Source organism: Canis lupus, chromosome 26, assembly GCF_048164855.1.
Source record: "Canis lupus baileyi chromosome 26, mCanLup2.hap1, whole genome shotgun sequence".
Classification (NCBI taxonomy): Eukaryota; Metazoa; Chordata; class Mammalia; order Carnivora; family Canidae; genus Canis; species Canis lupus.
Window position 1 is genome coordinate 19,592,332 of NC_132863.1, and position 21,895 is coordinate 19,614,226.

The window sequence follows — 21,895 nt, forward strand, 5'->3', positions numbered from 1 at the left end:
GATTTCCACTCATATTTTAAACTGGAACTGGATTTACTTGTGTTCATTTTAGCATTTCACTTCCAGTTTGCAAAACAAAATAGATCAACTTCACTTTAAGTATTTTCTATCGTAAGTATTTGAAGTTATATATAGATAGATAGATAGATAGATAGATAGATAGATAGATAGATATAGTTATATATAGTTGTATATAGTTATAACTGTATAACTGATATATATATAGTTCAGATGATATAATAATATAACAGAGAACTTTAGACAACATTGCGAAAAGGAAATGTTATGGCTTATAGTCCTTAAAGTTACTTTTAATCTAATGGAGTTCAGAGATTTCACTAAATGAATTTTTTACCTCTTCCATTAGAAGACATGTCAGTTCCACAGAGGTGACCAGTTGCATTATAGTGATCTCATCTCCTCCTTTCTACTAATGTTACCTTACATCATACCACCAGAAGTCAAACTACTGTGTCATTGCTGTTAACCACTACTCTTTGTACTATCATTCCTTTGTTGATTTGTTCTTTAAGGGAATAAACTTAGCTTTTCCTGATGGCCAAGTAAAATTTGTTTTTTCTTCCATGTGTCATCATCCATGAACATTTTACCACTGACACCAAACAGTGGGCCTAGGTGTTCCTTAATCTTCTTTTGGCCTAAAGTATGAAATTATTTTTATTGTCCTTAGTTGTTTTTTTTGTTTTTGTTTTTGTTTTTTGGTTTTTTTGCTTTCTGGTTTTTGGGGTTTTGTTTTTGTTTTGTTTTGTTCTTGTGGGGTCGTGGAGCAAGCTTTAGTTTATTTGAGTTTTTAACCTTGCTGACACTGATGCTATAGGACCACGTCACCATTTTAGGATTATGTATCTCTGTCTATCTCTTGTTTGTGCCTCTTTGAAATCTGAGCTCATTATCAAGTCTCTTAGATGTCCACACTGATGTTCATAGATAACCCCATGCTCTTCCCCATAGGTCTCATGTGGGATTCATACAAAGTTGAATGTCTTGGTTTTCTAAATGAATGAATCCTTTTGTTTCAATATTATCATAAACTTGACAACCTATAAGATATTTGTATGTAAGCTAACTAGAAAATAAAATTGGCATTGGTGGTCATTTAACAAGTGAAATTGACTGATAGAATTAATAGAGTAACAAGACAGTAAAAGTGGTCTTTAAAACATACTGAATTGGAAATTTAGTAAATCCTTGGATAGCTGGATATAGCTTTTGTTTGTGATTTCTGAAAATGTGATTTTCCTTGAAAACCATTTTTGATTCAGGAATATAAGATATTCAAAACTGGGAGATTTTCCCCAAATTTCACTTGCCTACTTTTTCACTTTAAGAATGGCATATAGTTCTAATAAGCTCAAATTTTTTCCTTTTATTTTTTTAAGGATTTTATTTTTTTAAGTAATTGGTATACCCAACATGAGGCTCACACTCACAACCCCGAGATCAAGAGTCACATGCTCTACAAACTGAGCTAGCCAGGCACCCCTGGAAATTTTCCTTCTAAAAAATAATCTACTGCCCTCTTATCACTTGTCATTTTTTTAAATTGGTATCTAGGCACCACAAAATCAGGTTAGAGACACCTGGGCGAATTTTAACTTAATTTACATAACTCTGGGTAGAGCTAAAATTTTCTAAGGATAATGATGTATAAAAATAAGCAAAACTTCCAAGATTAAGCTTGACCTTGTTTTTTTAATATTTTATAAATTAATAATCAGTTCCCATCCACCAGTACTATGTCTTAGTGAATCATGAGGATCAATCTCATTTATTTTCCTCCTAAATTAGCACTTAGTCCAAATAAGCATTTATTTATGTCTTTTCCTGAATTTTAATCTATACTCAAAAGTATTTTAAAATTGCTTTTCAGGAGAACATTGCTCACTGCTCAAAAATTTTTAAAAATGTTGCTTAAAAAATATATGGCTACAATGTTCTATCTCAATATAAGAGAAATTTGACTGGGAGGAGAAATGAGCTACATATACACAAAAGGAAAATGTATATGAGTATAAAGAGAAAATTTTAAACTATAGATTTAAATGGGCATAACATACTTTTTTGTCTAACAGGTTATATTAAAAGAGAAAGTAAAAGAGCTGAATTTACATGAGGTAAGTTGCCTATAAGTATTTTAATCTTGAACTGTTATCTAATGAAGTAGTATGCTGTGGTATGCTTAACCATCTTTATTTTCAGAAGTTAAAAAATGTTAGGCTTATTTTGATCAACTTGCTAGAATATTTGAGAGTGAGGTCCATAAAAATCAATTGTGAGATGAATCTCAATCATGAGAAGATTTCTAATAGAGATGGTGCTAATATAAGATTTCATCACAGTAGGGATGCTATGTGCTGTCCCTGATATGAGTAGGAAATAGATATAAATTAGGTTTTCTACTCAAGACGAATTTTTTTTAAATTTTTTATTGGTGTTCAATTTACTAACATACAGAATAACCCCCAGTGCCCGTCACCCATTCACTCCCACCCCCCGCCCTCCTCCCCTTCTACCACCCCTAGTTCGTTTCCCAGAGTTAGCAGTCTTTACGTTCTGTCTCCCTTTCTGATATTTCCCACACATTTCTTCTCCCTTCCCCTATATTCCCTTTCACTATTATTTATATTCCCCAAATGAATGAGAACATATAATGTTTATCCTTCTCCGACTGACTTACTTCACTCAGCATAATACCCTCCAGTTCCATCCACGTTGAAGCAAATGGTGGGTATTTGTCATTTCTAATAGCTGAGTAATATTCCATTGACTCAAGACGAATTTGCACTAATTTCACTCTTGAAAATGTTCCTAGTAATCTTTTGTATAAATGGTACAAAAGAGGTAGTGATTGCTTCATGGGGGTGGGGTTTCGGGGAGATAAGGCAAGAGGATAGAATAGAGAAGAACCTAAGAGGAGATATGATTCCTTGGGATTGCCTACTAATGTAGTTGCATGGTTGGTTTCCAGGTGTTCATTATGTTATGATGCTTTGTAACATAAATACAAAAGTGTGTGTCTATCCTGCTGTGTGCTTTCAGACACATGCCTGGAAGAATTTCCATTTTACTCCTTGTATTTCTGACTATAATTGTTGAGAATTTTTAATTTTAGGGTCCTTTTCTCTTCCTTCCTCTGAGTTTTTGAATTGGTTTGTAAAACAAGGACTTGGAAAGCTGCACATTACATTATCTATTTTATATAACTGTGGGGCAGCTACACTGCAGTCTCCTCAAAGAGAGTTAATTTGTGAAATTATTTGAATAATAATAAAATAATGGTTTATATTATTGTAAAATATTTTGAAAATGTCTACTACTCCTTTGTTCTTTTTGCATATTTTTTTTTTATCAAAGAGTTGGTTACAGTGTTTTAGACCTAACCTTGGATTAAACCCAAGCATCATTTACTGTTTGATTTTTAAATTTTCCCAAATTAACATAAAGTAATAGAGGATGATCTCTTTTCTGCTTGGGGTCTCATTGAGGACCATAAATACAAAGATGACATTCTGACAAATGTTATCAATATTAAAGAACCACGTTCCTCATGAGCAGAAGTCTTCCTTATTGGTTTGATCCACTAGTTTAGAATGGGTCTTTATCTGAATGAGTACATTGTGTTGCATCATTATGTATCAAAGTTAGCATCCCATTTGTACCCACCCATTCCAGTTTTGCTGAGTCTGACCAGCTACTGATCCCCTCTCCCCATTATTTGAAACTGGTAACTGGGAAAACCTAACTTTGCTCGACAGCTTGTTTCTAGGGGCAATCCTGTATTTTTTGCAATTCATCTGGTCCTTTCCAATTACATTTCTTGGTGATGAAACTATTTTGTCAGACTTGTGTGTGTGTGTGTACATTACTGTAGCCTAATAATATAGCTTGGTCCTGTGTAAGCATGTGGAATTTCAACATGGATACTGTTATTAGTGAATAATTACAATAGTGAAAAATCAAAGACAAGTTAAGTGTCCGTCAGTGGTGGGTGAATACATAAAACACCATATACTGGAATATTATTCACCAAGAGAGGGAGGGAAGGAAGGAAACCTGATACAGTGATTGATTCATACAATGAGGTACTATAAAATAGGTAAAATTAAGTATTGAGCTCTGTCTGTAAATGTGTCAATTGGGATAGATCTTTAGTGGGATGCAAAAAAGCAAGTCACAAAGTGATATAAATGCTTATATCACATATGTAAACTAAAATAAACACTATATTGTTCAAGGATTTATATGCATACTACAAAGTATTTTTTACTGGGTTTGAAAAGGACATACAGTTATCTGGAGGGAGAGAAGAAAAAAGATTAGGGGAAGTTGATCGAAAGAGATGTTAGTTTTGTATGTAATGGATTCTTAAAGAAGGAAAATAAGCTAATATATTACTTTTTTTAAAATTTTTATTTATGATAGTCACACAGAGAGAGAGAGAGGCAGAGACATAGGCAGAGGGAGAAGCAGGCTCCATGCACCAGGAGCCCGACGTGGTATTCAATCCCGGGTCTCCAGGATCGCGCCCTGGGCCAAAGGCAGGCGCCAAACCGCTGCGCCACCCAGGGATCCCGCTAATATATTACTTTTAAAATAATTTTAGAGTTGGGGTACCTGGGTGGCTCAGTTGGTTAGGCATCCAACTCTTGATTTTGGCTCAGGTCATGATACTAGCGTTGTGAGATTGAGCCCACACTGTCAGGCTCCACACTGGGTGTGGAACATCCTTGGGATTTTCTCTTTCCTTCTTCCTCTGTCTCTACCCACTCCCCTCTTCAAAAAAAATAATAATAATTTTAGAGTTATTGAATACATAAAACATGTCAGACACTGTACTAAACTACAGACACACAAAGAAGCATAAAATACTAATTTCTGCTCTTAACCAGTTAATAGTCTGGTAGAGGAGACTCTAAATGAGAAAGTCACACTGGAGGGTGCAGAAGGGTGCTGTGTGTTATGTGGGATATATGCTGAGAAGTTCTTGAAAAGGGTCTGATATTGCAGTCATACAGCTACTTCTTGGCTATTGCTCCCCTAAGGGAGCTTTCCTGGGACCTTGCAGACTCAGATGCCCAGACACCACCCCCCCCCCACCCCAGCTTCTTAGACAGTTGGCTCTGTAGCTGTGACTATATCATTTTTGTTTAACTTTTTCTACCAGTATAGGAGTCAAATAACACTTATACTAAGTGAAGCCAAGGAAATACTATATACATAATCAAAACATAAGAATATATTGTCCTTCTATAAGGAAAAATAATTCTCTCAGTACCCATAGTCTTCCCTGTTTTTATTTCTCCATCTTTTATATATATATAATTGAAGGCCCTTTCTTCAAGTTTTTTTTTTTTTAGAGAGATTTTAATTATTTATTCATGAGAGACACAGAGAGAGGCAGAGACATAGGCAGAGAGAAAAGCAGGCTCCATGCAGGGAGCCCGATGTGGGACTCCATCCTGGGACTCCAGGATCACACCCTGGGCAGATGCTTAACTGCTGAGCCACCCAGGCGTCCCTTCTCCATCTTTTCATAGAGACATAAATCTAAAGGAGATCTCTAAGAGAAACAATAGAACAATCATGCAGGTGGGTTAATAAATGGCATCTTTTTTTTTTTTTTTTTTTTTTTTATTGGTGTTCAATTTACTAACATACAGAATAACACCCAGTGCCCGTCACCCATTCACTCCCACCCCCCGCCCTCCTCCCCTTCTACCACCCCTAGTTCGTTTCCCAGAGTTAGCAGTCTTTACGTTCTGTCTTAATAAATGGCATCTAATGAAGTCTTGGTGTCAAGAAAAGGAGAAGGGTGCTGTGGAAGCTGAGACACACTGGGGCATGCAAGTCCTGTTAAAGAAATTGCCAGCATTCAGATCTAGCTGATTGTTGCCATGGGAGAATACAAGCCAGTTGTTGCCAAATCGGTTTCTTCAAGAAAAGCCTGGGAGTCTTGACATTAGTTTATGATCTGCTCTCTATTTGCATTTAGTCTTTGATTTGTTCTCCACAGTCACCCAACTTTAGTTTTGGTGAGTAGTTGCTTTCTCCATTAAATTTCCTTTGTCAGAAATCAAATGGCCATATTTAATGACTCTATTTCTGGATTCTCTATTCTGTTCCATTGATTTATACACTCATTCCTTTTTCAATATCACATCTTAATGTAGATTTACTAATAAAGCTTACTGTAGTTTTATTAGAAGTCTTAAAATGAGGCAGTGTGATTCCTCTAACTTTATTCTTCTTTACTAAAACTGTTATAGCTTGTCTAGTCCCTTGCTCTTCCACATAAATTGTCGCATCAGCTAGTCTATATTTCCAAAAAAGAATAAATCCTTCTGGGATTTTGATTTGTATTGCATTAAATCTGTATAAATCAGGGGGAATTTGGCATCTTTACCATGTTGCGTCTTCTAATCTATAAACACATCATGTCTTTCTGTTTATTTACTTATTTGTATAAGGCTCTGTTAGCTGCATACAGATTTAGGATTCTTAGGATTGTGTCTTCTTGATGAATTGACCCTTTATTGAAATTGTAATATCCCTCTTCATCTCTGGCGGTTTTCTCTGCTTTGAAATATTTGCCTGATATTAATATAGCACCCCCAGCTGGGGCGCCTGGGTGGTTCAGTCAGTTAAGCATCTGACTCTTGATTTTAGCTCAGGTCATTATCTCATGGGTTGTGAGATCAAGCCCTGTGTTGGGCTCCCCGCTCAGTGGGGAGTCTGCTTGAAGATTCTCTCCCTCTGCTTCTCCCCCCTTTCGCTTTCTTTCTCCCTCTCGCTCTCTCAAAAAAAAAATAAAATAAAATAAAAAGAATGAACTCCTTTTTTTTAAAATTTTTATTTATTTATGATAGTCACACAGAGAGAGAGAGAGGCAGAGACACAGGCAGAGGGAGAAGCAGGCTCCATGCACCGGAAGCCCAACGTGGGATTCGATCCTGGATCCCCAGGATCGCGCCCTGGGCCAAAGGCAGGTGCTAAACCGCTGCGCCACCCAGGGATCCCAAGAATGAATTCCTTTAAAAAAAATACATAGCACCACTAGCTTTCTTTTGATTAATGTTTGCATGGTATGTCTTCTTCCATCTTTCTATTTTCAATCTACCCTATGTAATTATATTTGAAGTGAGTTTTCTTATAGATTGCATAAAGTTGGGTTATGGTGGGGGTTTTTTTCTTTAACCCATTCTGCCAGTCTTTGTTTTAATTGGTGTGTTTAGACAATTTTTGATGTTTGGAATTAGGTCTGCGGCTGTATTGTCTTCTGCTTTTCCCTCTGTCATTCTTTTTCCCTATTCCTGCTTTCTTTGGGTTATTTGAACATTTTTAGTAATCCATTTTAGTAATCAATTTTTAGAATCTATTGTCATTTTGACTTTATCTTTTCTATGTAATATTTTAGTGGATTACAAAGAAAATACTCAGAATCCGGTTTTTAGCACTTCAATTGAAATGTAGAAACCTTCCATATACAGATACCTTCACCTTTTTCCCTTTATGCAATATCTGTCATATTATGTCTGTGTACATTGAAAATCCCATCAGGATGTTATATTTCTTTTTATTTATAACTGTCAAAGCCTATAGAAGGTACTGACAGTATACAGGACCCTAGAGATTGAGTGGGTAGGATATAGTAGTCCCTCCCTTCTATCAAGGAACATTGATCCCATGGGAAAGAAGGTTACAAGTTAATGAGGTATATAGAGTATGGATCAAGGACACAAACACTTAAGGACCATTGAAAGGACTACCCACTATACTTCAGTTTGGAACAGGAAAGTTGGATCTTTCCTGAATAGCACAGCCATATTTAGGTTGCTTTCATAACTCTCAAAGATTCCAACCTTAAATGACTCCTCTGAACTAGAAATGTTGCCTCTGCAGAAGATGTGATACCCTCATAACCATTCAAGGAAAGGTATAATGATATTGAGTGCCCACCATAGGATCTGTTTAAAGAAAACCATTGGGCATCCCGGGTGGCTCAGTGGTTTAGCACTGCCTTCAGCCCAGGGCGTGATCCTGGAGACCCGGGATCGAGTCCCATGTTAGGCTCCCTGCATGGAGCCTGCTTCTCCCTCTGCCTGTATCTCTGCCTACGTGTGTGTGTGTGTGTGTGTGTGTGTGTGTGTCTTATGAATAAATAAATAAAATCTTTTTAAAAAATAAAAATAAAACTATTTTGGCTGAATCACCTGAGCTATGGGTCATTTTCATTGTGTGACATTGTCTTCCCCACATAACTCTCCATTCCCCAGTTTGCATTTGAGGTAAATTTATAGACTGTTATCAGCCACCTGGAAATTATCAAAGCCTGCCTTCTTAGGCATTTTAGAGATCGTGCACTAGTTGGATACTAGTCCAATATACATTCTATAGTCCCCATAAAGCCATTGTTTCCTCAAACATGTCTTATTTACGGATATAATCTCTGTGTCATGGAATGGAATCAGCATACAAGGTGGCAAGATTATCAAGATGTCCATTACTTCATATAATTATCTTTTAAGAGCAAGGGAACTCACATTTAAAAAAAATTTAGATAAGAGAGTATTATTCCTTATTTTGCATTTGTAGAAACTGAGATTTAAGGAAGTTGAGTAGAGGGGCACCTGGGTGGCTCAGTCTGTTAAGTATCTACCTTCAGCTCAGTTCATGATCCTGGGGTCCTGGGATTGAGCTCCTCATTGGGCTCCCTGCTGAGCTCTCTCACAAATTAATTTAATTTAAAAGTCAAGTAGAATGGGCATGGACGTGTTATCCAGCTTCTGAGCATGGAGAAAGAATGTGACTCTAGCTTTTTCCATGGTGACAATCTCCGCACAAGAACATGCCCCTCACAAAGAATCTTCTCCATCCCTGTCCAGAAGAAAAGAGGAAACATAAGATGCACCTAGTGCAGAGCCCCACTTCCTAATTCACAGATGTGATATGCCCAGGTTGCTATAAAATCACCACCAGATTTAACCATGCACAAATGGTAGTTTTGTGTGTTGGCTGCTCCACTGTGTTCTGCCAACCTACAAGAGGAAAAGCAAGGCATACAAAAGGGTGCTCCTTCAGACAAAAGCATCCCTAAAAGCACCCTGAATCAAGATGAGTGGGAAACCATCCCAATAAACACATTTTGGACACAAAACAAAACCAAAAGAGCGTGACCCTATCTGTTTGAGTCTGGAGCCATTACATTATGATGCTTACTGCCCCCATAGACTTGAAATTTCTGCTGTTCCCCAAGCTGCAAAAAATTACTTTAGAGGTACTTGACCCACCACCTTCCTTCTGCTTTCTGCAGGTACCCATCAGTTAAGAACTTTTCTGACTTTTAACATGTAAAACGGGCAAACTCAAGTACCTATAGACTGACCAGTCAGTAAATATATATCCCTATCCCAGCTTCTGGCAGAGCTGATATTATCTTAGGATATATTCTTTGACTTAAAAAAAAAAAAAATGAAGAGTGATGAGGAAGTCTTCCTATCTCATTCTATCAGGTCCTTAGTGTCAAAAACAAAGGCATCACAAAAAAAGAGAACTCAAAACCAATATCCCTTATGAATATAGGTGAAAAAAATCTTCAAGAATACTAGCAAACCAAATCCACAAGCATATACAAAGAATTATATACTGTAACCAAATGGAATTTATCCCAGGAATACAAAGTTGGTCAACAAAGGAAAATCAGCCAATATAATACACCCTATTAACAGATAAAGGGAGAAAAAAACCACTTCAATAGATGCGGAAAAAGCACTGGACAATAGTCAACATTCTTTCATGATAAAACCATTCAACAAACTAGGAATAGAAGGGAATTTCCTCAACTTAATAAAGGACATCTATGAAAAACACAGAGCTAATGATGAAAGACTGAAAGCTTTCTCCCCTAAGATCAGAATAAGATGAGGATGTCCCTGCTCTTACCACTTTTATTCAACATTGTACTGCCTAAGCAGTTAGGCAAGAAAAAGTAATAAAAGGCATACAGACTAAAAAGGAAGAAAAAACTATATTTGCAGATGATATAAATTTATAAAAACTGAAAACTCTATAAAATCCACCAAAGATTATGAGAGCAAAGGAATTCAAATGTCTAGAATACAAGACAAAGGAAAAAAATAGATCAATTGAACTTCATCAAAATTTAAAAACCCTTGTACTTCAAAGGACATTATCAAGAAAGCAAAAACAATCCACAGGGAGAAAACATTTGCAGACCTTGTATCTGATAAGAATCTAGTACCCACAATATAAAAAAAACTGTTAGTACTCAATAATAAAAAACCTACAAAATAAAAAGATCTGTAAATATTTTGGATCAGTCCTTTCATCCTAACAAGGTCTTTTGCAGAACAAAAGTTTTAGTTTGATGAATTCCAGTTTATCAATATTTTTTCCTTTGGTTGTTTATGCTTAGGGGTGATATCATGCTTTTGATGTCTATGGATGTCCAGTTGCTCCAACACTCTCTGTTGAGAAAGTTATCCTTCTGCCATTGAAATGCTTTTGCACCTTTGTCAAAATCAGTTGGCTATCTGATAAGGGATTTGTGTCTAGAATATTTATAAAGAACTCTTACAACTCAAAAAAAAAAAAAAAAAAAGAACTCTTACAACTCAACAATAAAAAGAAAAATAACCCAACCAAAAAAACGGGCAAAGAATTTTGAACATTTCTCCAAAGAAGGTATACAACAGACCAATAAGCACATCATCATTAGTCATTAGAAAAATGCAGATCATGGGCAGCCCGGGTGGCTCAGCGGTTTAGCGCCGCCTTTGGCCCAGGGCCTGATCCTGGAGACCCGGGATCGAGTCCCACGTCGGGCTCCCTGCATGGAGCCTGCTTCTCCCTCTGCCTGTGTCTCTGCCTCTCTCTCTCTCTCTCTCTGTGTCTCTCATGAATGAATAAATAAAGGTTTTAAAAAAAAAAGAAAGAAAAATGCAGATCAGAACCTCAATGAAATACCACTTCATACCATCTAGGATAGTTATAATAAAAAATAATAATAATCTGATGATATGGAGGAATTGGACCCTTCCTACACTGCTGGTGGGAATATGAAATTATGTAACCACTTTAGAAAACTGTTTAGTAATTCCTCAAAATTATAAATATAGGGGCACCTGGGTGGCTCAGTCGGTTAAGCGTCTGCCTTCGGTTCAGGTCATGATCCCAGAGTCCTGGGATCAAGCCCCATGTCGGGCTCCCTGCTCTGTGGGGAGCCTACTTCTCCCTCTCCTCCCTGCTCATGCTCTCTCTCACTATCTCACTCTCTCAAATAAATAAATTTTATAAATTTTTTTAAGTTATAGTTACCATATGATCTAGCAATTACTCCTAGCTACATATCCAGAAAATTAAAAACTCAAGTTACTTGTTTAAAGCAACATTATTCACAGTAGCCAAAAGGTAGAAACAATCCAAGTAGCCATCAACAAATGAATGGATAAGAAAATATGGTATATCCGCAATACTATTTAGCTTTAAAAATGAATAAAGTATTGACTCATGATACACCATGAATGAATGTTGAAGGAATTGTGCTAAGTGAAAGAAGGCAGACAAAAAAGACCACATATTGTATGATAGCATTTCATGATTTCATTCCATTCTGGAAATGACCAGAATAGAAAAATCCATCAAAATAGAAAGTTGATTAGTGGTTGCCAGGAACTGAGGAGAAGGGGGAATGGGGAGTGACTATGTATAGGTGTCAGCTTTGGGGGCAGGGAATGAAATGTTCTGGAATTAGACATAGTGGTGATAGTTGCACAATTCTGTGAATATACTAAAAACTGCTGAATTGTATACTTTAAAGGGATGAATATTATGTGACCTACATCTCCATTTTAAAAAGGTATGGGAAATTACACTGGAGAAACAATCTTAGTGAAATACTGAAAGATAAAGCCGATTTGCAAAATATGATCTATAAAGTTGTAAAATTAGGGGATTCCTGGGTGGCTCAGCAGTTTAGCACTTGCCTTCAGCCCAGGGCGTGATCCTGGAGTCCCAGGATCGAGTCCCACATCAGGCTCTCTGCATGGAGCCTGCTTCTCCCTCTGCCTGTGTCTCTGCCTCTCTCTCTCTCTCTCTCTGTGTGTGTGTCTCTCATGAATAAATAAATAAAATCTTTAAAAATAATAATAATAAATTTGTAAAATTAGAGGGTGCCTGAGTGGCTCAGTCAGCTAAGCATCCGCCTTTGGCTCAGGTCATGATTTCAGGGTCCTGGGATTGAGCCCCTCATCAGGCTCCCTACTCAGCGGAGAGCCTGCTTCTCCTTCACCCTCTGCCACTCTCCCTGCTTATGCACATGCTCTCTGTCAAATAAATAAATTTTTTTTTTAAGTTATAAAATTAGTTCAGCCCTTCACATAACTTGTGAGAGAAGTCAGATCTGAGTCTTTTCTCTTTGTGACTGCCTTTCGCTTCTGGACACCTTTAGCACTTAACATGTCAGAATTTATCTTTTTTTATTTTTTCAGGTGTCTATGGTTTTGGAATTTAAGTACATAATAGTATATTATAACCATTAATCATCCATTTTGAAAAGGCTACAAATCTAATTTTGGATCCTTGAAAAATAAGCAAATTAAAATGAGTGGCTTGACCAACTTCTTGCCCTTTGGTAGGATCAGTGCTGAATCTCCAGAAGCAGAGCCAGCAATCCTGACCCACTTTCCCTCCGTGTGCTAGGAAGAAAGCTTGGTGTTTAAGGCCGAAGGGTCTGTTCATATAGTCTAAAAAGTGGGAACATCATCCCCTTTTATAGATGGGAAGCTAAAGGCCAAAAAGACCATCCCCAAGGCTACTGCTACTGTCCTATCTTTACCCACAGCTTGTTCTCAGCCTTCCTCCAAAGGTCAAAAGTTGCCTTTAAAAAAGTGCTCCCAGGGTGGGGGTGACTGGGTGACGGGCACTGAGGGGGGCCCTTGATGGGATGAGCAATAGGTGTTATGCTATATGTCGGCAAATTGAACTCCAATTAAAAAAAAAAAAAGTGCTCCCATCACGAAATTTAAATAAAAACAACTGGTAATGGTAGACTGCCTTACTGCCTTCTCAGCCTTTCCCTCAGTCTGAACTGATGACAGTAGGGCAGGTAGTGTCCCCACCTTACAGATGAAGGAACAGAACTTGAGAGGCATCATGATGGCAGAGGTCCCACAGCTAGTGGGTGTCTGAGCCAAAGCCAACTGTCTTGCCTTCTCCCCTGCTATCTCCATTGTAATGCTGAACCTGATAAGACAGTTACCTATTTTCCTCTTCCTGTGAAGATCCTAGCTGCTGTATACACAAGGCCCTGTGAGCTCCCCAGAAAAGGGTGCTGGAAAGCCAACATTCACAGCACTGGCCGTGGGGCACCAAAAGCCATGTATCTTGTGACATAACCTAAGAAGACTGGGTTACATGTTACAGGTTAAAAAACGAGCAACAGGGAGGCCATGTCAGCAGGATGGACAAGAAATGATGATAGTTGAACCAGGATCCCTGGAGATGGACAGAGAAGCAGGGAGGAGTTCAACCTTTGGGCAGGAGACAAGTGATACAGCAGCACATAAGTGCAACAGACCTGAGTCCTCAGCCAGGCCCGGCTACTCGTCAAGGTGGTTATGGCTCTGAGCCTCTGTTTCTCATCTGTAAAGTAGGTATATGCAATGATGTTTAATGTCCCTGGGCGCTGTTATATGCCCAAGAAATAGTGGTTGAAACCCAGCACCTGATTGTGAAGGAGGCCTCTTTCCAGGCAGTGGAGCCTGACCACCTGTCAGAATGTGATCCTGGCCCCATCTTACATTTTCAAAAGTTTAACTTCTTGAATAACTTTTTTTTTAATTGCAAAGGACTCTGCTACTTTTTTTGTTTTGTTCTTTAAGATTTATTTGAGAAAGAGAGAGAGCATGAGCCAGGGGGTAGGAGCAGAGAGAGAGGGAGGAGACTCCTTGCTGAGCAGGGAGCCAGATATGGGGCTCCATCCCAGGACCCTGGAATCATGATCTGAGCCAAGACAGCCAGCTTAACTGACTGAGCCACCCAGGCGCCCCAATTGAATAACTTTATATATGACGACGACACTGACAGGACAGGGCCATGCAAGGGGCCCCAGGAACTATAAAAAGCATGTTTCTACAGGCTGTGTCATGGTTTATATTTTCTACCTTTGGTGAAAAACCAAAGGAGAGCCCCAGGGCATTAGCTGTCCCCCTCAGGGGCTGTGCTGCTAAACAGGTAAAGCACTCCTTGGGAAAGTCAGCCCCTCACCCACCACAGGAAAATTGCATTATGTTCAGCCTATCTACTGAGTATAAACCTAAGTCAGAGTCTTCTGACACACCGAAGTAGAGGAAGCTGCCTTTTGCTATCTTCTTCTGTCCATCATCTTGAAGACCTATGACAGGAAGAGCAGGAGACTCTTCTTCAAAAGACCTGGCCCATTCGAGCCTGTTTCTTTCACTTAAGGAGTTATGGAACCTTGTAAGTCCCTTCAAATGGCTGGCCTCAGGGATCTGCACTTTACTTTGGGGCCTGCAAAAGTACCTAACAGACACTTTATCTTATCTGTGAATATGTCTTTCAGCTCTGTGCAGTGTGTCTAGAAGACTTCAAGCCTCGAGATGAGTTGGGCATTTGTCCATGTAAGCATGCCTTCCACAGAAAGTGAGTATTGGTGTGGAATTTTTTAAAGGGACCTCAGTTGGGACGCCTGGGTGGCTCAGCGGTTTGGCGCATGCCTTCAGCCCGGGGCATGATCCTGGGGTCCCAGGATCAGGTCCTACATTGGTCTCCCTGCATGGAGCCTGCTTCTCCCTCTGCCTCTGTCTCTGCCACTCTCCCTCTCTCTGTGTCTCTCATAAATAAATAAAATCTTTTTTAAAAAATAAAAATAAAATAAAGGGACCTCAGTTTGAGGCACATCAAGCAACATGTGGGCTTGGGGCAGTGCCAGGCAAGCTTGACAGCTTCATGATTGATCTATAATGCAGAAAGCTGAACTACTCTATAGGGTGAGGGGTGTGCAATTGTACATGTGACATAAGGGATCCGGGTGGTGGAACATGACCACGAGGCAGGACTTTGGGCACAGGGCCAGATAAGCCCACACCTCCTTAGAGCCCAGGCTAGAAAGAGCTACTTAACTGGAACTTTCCAACAAAAGTTTCTATTACTAAAAACTTATTTTAATCAAAACCATCATTATTTTAAATCAAGATAAAGTTATGAATACAAATAGCGTAAGATAATCTCCCATGCAGACATATTAATATTCCCTCTTCTTTCACAATTTTCTTTTTATTTCTATTAAAAAGTTATTTTTTCTACTTCCCACCACCCTCCTCAGTATATTTCATTCTTTAAAAAGTTGTGGATAATTTGAGGATATTGCACACTGACTGCGGTTTCTTAGTATCACCTTTTGGAAGACTAGGGGCTCTGGTCTGCCTGTTGGTGGAGCTGCTTGGGACCTGGGTGTTCACATGGCACCCAGCAATAAGGGACAGAGGTGTTCAACCCATGAGGCATGTGGGCAGGGGGCACCATAAGTATGGGCCTCACATCTTCCTCCTGTGTTGTCTTGCCCTGCAGGTGCCTTATTAAGTGGCTGGAGGTTCGGAAGGTGTGTCCACTGTGCAACATGCCAGTTCTGCAGCTGGCCCAGCTGCACAGTAAGCAGGACCGTGGACCACCACAGGGGCCCCTGCCTGGGGCAGAGAACATTGTATAGCTCCCCCAAGGATCAAACTGCTGCGGGATCCGATGTCCATGTGGAGTCAGGAGGAACACAAGCGGTCTCTGTGTTGGCTGCTCTACCTGGGGCACCAGCTGCCACTTCCTTGCCTCATGAAGAACTCGGGCCAGCTAAGCTGGGAACCCAGACTTCTGGGTCTTGTGACAACCAAAGCACGCTGACACTACCCCATGCCAAGAGAAGAGGAGCAGACGATGAATGAGCCTTCAGGTTATGTTCAAGAAATTTCACGAGGGTCTCTTGCTGACGCCATTACTCTGTCTCCCAGATACTTATCTCCGTATCAAGGTGAATCTTTATCAAGCAGAAGGGAAGATAAACAGGACTGTTAGAGAAGGGAACTGAGAGCAGGTCTTTAAAGCCACCCCCACCCCCCACCTTGTGGACAGATGAGCTTCTATGCAGACCATGCATGCCTTTGCAGCAGCAGACCCTCCTGGCAGGCCCTGAGCCAAGTAAAACCAGCAGTTACCTCAGCTGAAGCACGACTGGTTGCCAGTAATTGGTGAGGCAGTGCCAACAAGGCTTTTCACATTATGTTCCTTTGATAAGGTCATCTTGGAACCCAAGGGCTTTGGTTACCAGAGCAGCAGTGCCCCTCGCCACCCCTTTTCCCTCAAGTTCACAACACTTGCTTATCAAATCATCTAAGAACATTAGATGTGCTCAGAAAGGCCTGGTCAGAAGCCATTTCCTCTTATTTACCCCCGTGACTCCCCAATGAGCCCCAGCCAAGCTGCCCATGAGGAGCCCCAGCCAGGCAGGGTTGGGCCTCTGAGCCCATGCTGTCCCTGTGACCCAGGGGACCTCAGAGTGCCACCCATGCCCCCATGTACACAGCGTGGTTCCAGAGCAGCTGCTAGTCTCAGCCCACTGCCTTGGTAAGGAGCTGCTGTGAGCCCCTCATAGGGCTCCCAAAGGGAGCTCCTTCCTGAGAACGACTAGTCTTCCCAGCCCTGCTGAGATGGGAGGATGCTGACCCCCTTGCCTCGCCCCCTCCTTCCCTGTTTTCTTCCCTCTTACCCTGTTTCTACTTTAGAGAAAATGCCTGTCGTGACTTTCTAACAATTTAAAGCATCTGAAATAAGATCCTTATGTAATTCTGAAACCAGGGATCCCCTTGAAATTGTAAATAGTGTCAGGAAGCTCCTGCAGGGTTCACCCGCTGGTGTGTGCCTCACTATTCAGACTTGGAGAGGAGTAATTGAAAGTGTCTTTATAGGAGAGAAGCAAACACATGCTGCTCTTTGGCTTTCTGTCCAATGTTTCTAGAAATGACTCCATCTGTTTGGATTCATGAATACTGTACAAATTAGCTATCGGAAGTGGCTTTAGGTCAGCTAGAACGTTCTTTTCCACAGCCCTGCTTTCTACCTCCACCTGTCAAGGGTGGACTCCTAGTCAACAGCTTTGCCTCTGCTCCATGCCCCAGGGGTGAGTGGGAATATCTCATTGGAAATGTGGTCTGCGTGGTTTGGAGAGAGGATGGAAGAAGCTTTGCTATTCTATTCACGGCATGTCTCCAGGGATTTTTCCTGGAATCCGTCTTAGAATGGGAGAGGAAACCTGTCCTTGGCTCAGGTGCCTGGGGTCAGAGGAGGAAAATCCCCCACGAGCCTAGGAAAGTGCTGGGCAGAATCCAGCTTGGAAAATTACAAATCCAGTTGGTCAGCATTGGCGGTTTCCTCCGTGTGACCTATTCATGGCACGCCAACTGGCTGCTGCTTAAACAGGGCAAAGGAAGTGTGGGTATCTTTATATGAAAGCCTTAGCCTGTTGGGCATCCTTGAAGAGAACCTTTCGTGCGCTACCTTCACCATTTCTGGGTTCTGTGTTGGTAGCACGATGGAGTTGAATTCTGCAAAGCACCCAGTTTACAGTGAAAGGTTTCCAGTGACCAATGTGAGAAATAAGCCTGCTTCTGGAGTAGCCTCATTAGTGGCCAACACCATTTCCCATGGAATGGCCCTGGGACAAATCTCACCTTGTCGTTATGGGGTTCAAACAGTAAAGAGAATTTCTCCCCTCAAAGGAGGAATTCTTGTGCTTTAATCTGCAAATGATTTCAGCTCACAGTTTCAGCAGGATTATTACCGATTGGTTGCAGCCTTTTCCTATTCCTGTGCATCAGTATGAGGAGACCGCCCCACAAGTCTCTGAATGTGTAGGGAGGTATGAGGAGTTTGTTTCCCTGTATCCCAGGAAGCCAAAGTCGACATAGTGCATAGTTCCGGCTGGCCGTTTGAGAAAAGCCAAGAATGCTGTGCACTCTCCACTGGGCACCAACCCCCCTGAGGTTCCATTAACATGACCTCGACACCTGTGAGGTAGAGTGCTTTTTAAATGCAGCTCTTCCGTCAGGGTGGGGCTGGCTGTGGAGCGGTCAGTGTTCCTCTGCTCCTACTCACTGTCCTTTCTGGGCTCTGTGTCTCACTGCAGCATGGCTAGTGCCACTCACAGTAGTTCATGCGACTCTTAGTAACACAACCTGAAGCACTCACGCCCCACATTGGGTCCTCCTCCAGGACTCTGCACTGCCAAAACTGCCAATGGCCAGTACTTAATTTACATCTTCCTTTTATTCTGATTAAAACACAGCTTTCTATGGCCAAATTTAAATCTCCATCTGGACATTTTTTTTAAAGAATGAATTAAGGACCCCTTCGTATTCTTGACACAGGCTAACACAGTGAGGCACCCTAGCCGCATCGGTCTTTTGTTGGTGACCTTTTGTTAACTGTAGACACATGGGGATTCTGCTGTGCTCTTGGGCCACTGGCTGGTGACATGGCAGTTTTTCTACTTTCTCTTAATGTGTCTTAAGCAGGTCAAAGATTGGATGTTACTTGTGTGCTGTGGGTTAAAAGAACCTAACTCAGCCCCAACTGAACTCCATGGGAGGCTGCATCATTACCTAGTTATTGCTAGGGGTACAGATGAACTCAGCTGGCTTCAGAAACAGGGAACAAAACCAGCCTGACTTGATTCCTGAATGAGTAGGCCTAAGATACTGTCCTCTGCCACTTCTCTTTGCCACAGTGTGATTTGGCTGGGCCTGTCCTTAGCCAGCCAGTAAGGTCCTTGTAGCTTGTGCCCACCAAGGTAGGGAACAGGACAAGACAGAAATGGCCAGATGGGAGCAGATGGCCCATGGGGAAGTCTGGGGTGAGGAATACAGGATACATCCTATCTTTGCCAGATAGCCTGTTCATGATATGTCTTAACAAATGAAGATCCTTTTCCCCAGTGCCAAGTCCCTTGGGCCCATTAGAGGAAGGGTTTGTCCCTTTCCACAGCCCTACTTCAAAGCCTGTCACCTCCATGGCCTGGTCCTGCTCTAAGCTATTCTGAAGAACTGTAGTAATTTTCTGGAAGTCTGAGAATTACAAAATGAACACAGGGAGGTATCCCCAGAGCTCCAGACAGAAAAAGTGCTCAGTGATTTGAATCACCCCATGCCATCCAGCAGCTATTTGTCTTTATGTAAGTTAGCCTCTCAAAGCTGGTTTCCTTATCCACACCTAAGAATTTTAATAGCATCTTCGCAGGTTCTTGTGAGGACCAGCCGTGTCCCAAGTCTGGTGGGCAGTAGGCCTGGGGTTGTGAAAGCTCCTTACTATAGGCAACATCAAGCAGGTCACCTGGGGCTCCTCAGTAGTTCGGGTGGCAACAGAACCTCAGCAGGAGCCTCCTGATGGACACGTGCTCCCCCTGGGGTCTGGGTTTGCCTGACTCCCTTCCTTTTCCTCTTGAGATCTTCCCTAGTCACCTCCGTGAACCGTTGCCCATAGTGCTCCCTGAATGCCATTCCTTAAGTTTTTGAATAGTTCACAAATCATAGTCTTCCTTGCATCCCTGACCTGGCAAGCCCAACTTTATCACCCTTCGAATGCTTTTAGTTTGTTCCATGTAGATCCTTCCAGTGACCACTTGTGCATATACCAGTGAATACACACATGTGCTTGTGTGTACATAATTTTTTTTTAACTCATGTGGTACCAGACCAGTATATCCAAGGACCATTCCTGTTAATGGGCGAAGAGCCATCCCAGAAGGCAGAGTATCTATAAAAAGTGAGCCCATAACTGGGGGATGTTTTTGCAATCACATTCCTTTTTGAATAAGGCATTACTTTTTATTGATTGCAGCAGATACTGGAATTCTAGTTTCCATACAAAGCAGAAACATCAATCCCTCCCCGGCCCTTACCACACACATGCTCGGATAATATGTGAGCACAACCAGTTTCCAGACTGGCTTTCTGGTTTGTGACAGGACACTCAAGAGTAGGCTCTGCCCCATTGCTGAGAGCAGCAGTGCAGGCCTCTGGTTCAGGTCCAGCAGCCTTTGCAGGAGCCTGAACAAGCTGCTCCCTGCCACCCCTGCCAAACCCTGAGGAGGTGATGTCCAGCTCCAACTGCCATTTCTTAGGCGAGCTCCTGTGTTTTTGAGGCAGCAGTTTGAGAAACAGCAGCAACTGAAGCCTGACGCAACCTTCTGTTTGGGGGTAGGGGGGAAAGATGTCTCAGATGATGCTAAGCAGGTAGGTGGATGGTCTCCTCAAAATTAACCATAGATCAACACAGTGTCCATATTTGAGGTCATGGTTTTGCTACCTTTCCCTCCCCACTCTATATGCACAAAAGAAAATGCTTCCCATAGAATTTTCTCCATTTGACAATAGAAATGACTCCACCAGTCATATCTTCTTTCAAGGAAAAAAAAAAAAAAGTCCGTTTTTGCCCCTGCAGGAGATAAAGCTGCTTCCTCCAAGTATTCCTGTGAGAAGGGGCAGGACTCCTGCCTTTTGGTCCTCGCCTACGTCCCTGGCATCCTGCCTTCCCTAGGATTAAAAGTGCAACGTGGGCCCTAATCTGAAACTTGAAGTTTATATGAAATGCCACCCTTCTGTTACTTGAGTATCTCGTCCTAGGTTCAACGGTCTTCCACATTAGCTGTTACGAACTTAAGAGATGAACAGGTCTAAATTCTGGTGAAATCTGCAGTTGAAAACTGGAAGTGGTTTTTAGTAGATAAAACGAATGAAAGATCCCACAAGCCATGGAATGTGCTTCCATTTGAGTGGGAGTATTAGGAGAAAAATAGAAATAGAGGGGCTTGTTCAGTGTTCACCTTTATAGCCCAACTTGTTGCAAGATGCAAACAGTTCCACTTTTAAACCAAGCATTGCACCCTTGGCTAACTAATCCAGCACTCACTTTGCAGCTCTTGGGTCAGGGAGAACACCCATCCTGCTCCAGGGACATGGACCTAGCATGTGGTCCCCACCAGTGTCAAGGGACCTGTCTGTAGTCTGCTGAAGCTCCCCTCTGCTCGCTGTGCCAGGACAAGCCTGGTGGACCTGTGTCTAGGGCCAGCTGCACCTGGGCCTTCCATGTGCCCCTCCCCTCCCAGACCCTGCTAGAGCAGGTGGGGCCAGTGTTAGGAAGTCCCTCCTGGTGAGGGCCTGGTCTTCCAAAGTGTTCCTGATAACTGTCCTCTCTGCGTTTCTATGACATCATTGCCAGCAAGGGGGGTAGTTTAAGTCCTCTAGTTTAGCCTACTGGGTTTTATTCACTAGATATTATTGTATAATTCCCTCAAAAAAAAAGGTTTATGAAATGCTGAGCCTCAGGTTTCATAGACGTGTTTGTACACTAAGAATTCTGCAGCAGAATATTTTTAAACATTCGCAGTTTTTTGTAAGCTATATTTTTGTATATTTAATTGCTATTTTAAAATTTTAATGCATTTTTTGCTAATTACTCTTGTTTTAAAAACAAAACATGCATGTAATGGACTTAAATGTAAATAAAAAGCAGGTTTTGAAAATACTTTGAGTATGTACCCTTCAACTCCAAGGGGCCCGAGGTCATCTACACCCCACTTAAGCCTGTTTAGCAAGAGTTGGAAAGTCCAGGTGAAGGGCTCTGATCAAAGTGAGCTGGTCACCAACAACACAGGATTGTGATGAAAGAGTTTGTGGCCTGCACCTCCCATGGGGTGGGGTTGCAGGGTCAAGGGTGAGGAGAGCACCAGGTCACAGGGAGAAAGAGGTCAAGGGCCTACCTGCCACCCTGACTTCAGCACTGCAGATATGGCTGG

At 41.5% G+C, this 21,895-nt stretch overlaps 1 protein-coding gene and 1 pseudogene across 4 annotated transcripts in view; both read left to right on the plus strand.

The window, feature by feature from the left end:
• The window catches only part of RNF24 (ring finger protein 24), an 82,025-nt gene extending 60,401 nt beyond the window's left edge, over positions 1–21,624 (plus strand). For 2 of the 4 annotated variants that reach the window (XM_072800207.1, XM_072800206.1), the window contains 3 exons: positions 2,094–2,135; positions 14,621–14,700; positions 15,628–21,624. In XM_072800207.1, the coding sequence (XP_072656308.1) occupies positions 2,094–2,135; positions 14,621–14,700; positions 15,628–15,766 (261 nt within the window). In that variant the 3' untranslated portion in view covers positions 15,767–21,624. Of the gene's footprint in view, positions 1–2,093; positions 2,136–13,461; positions 13,650–14,620; positions 14,701–15,627 lie in introns of all 4 variants that reach the window. The other 2 variants (XR_012018364.1, XM_072800208.1) reach the window with 2 other exon arrangements.
• LOC140618164 (small ribosomal subunit protein eS27-like) lies at positions 5,792–13,450 on the plus strand (annotated as a pseudogene).
• Positions 21,625–21,895: the final 271 nt, after the last annotated feature.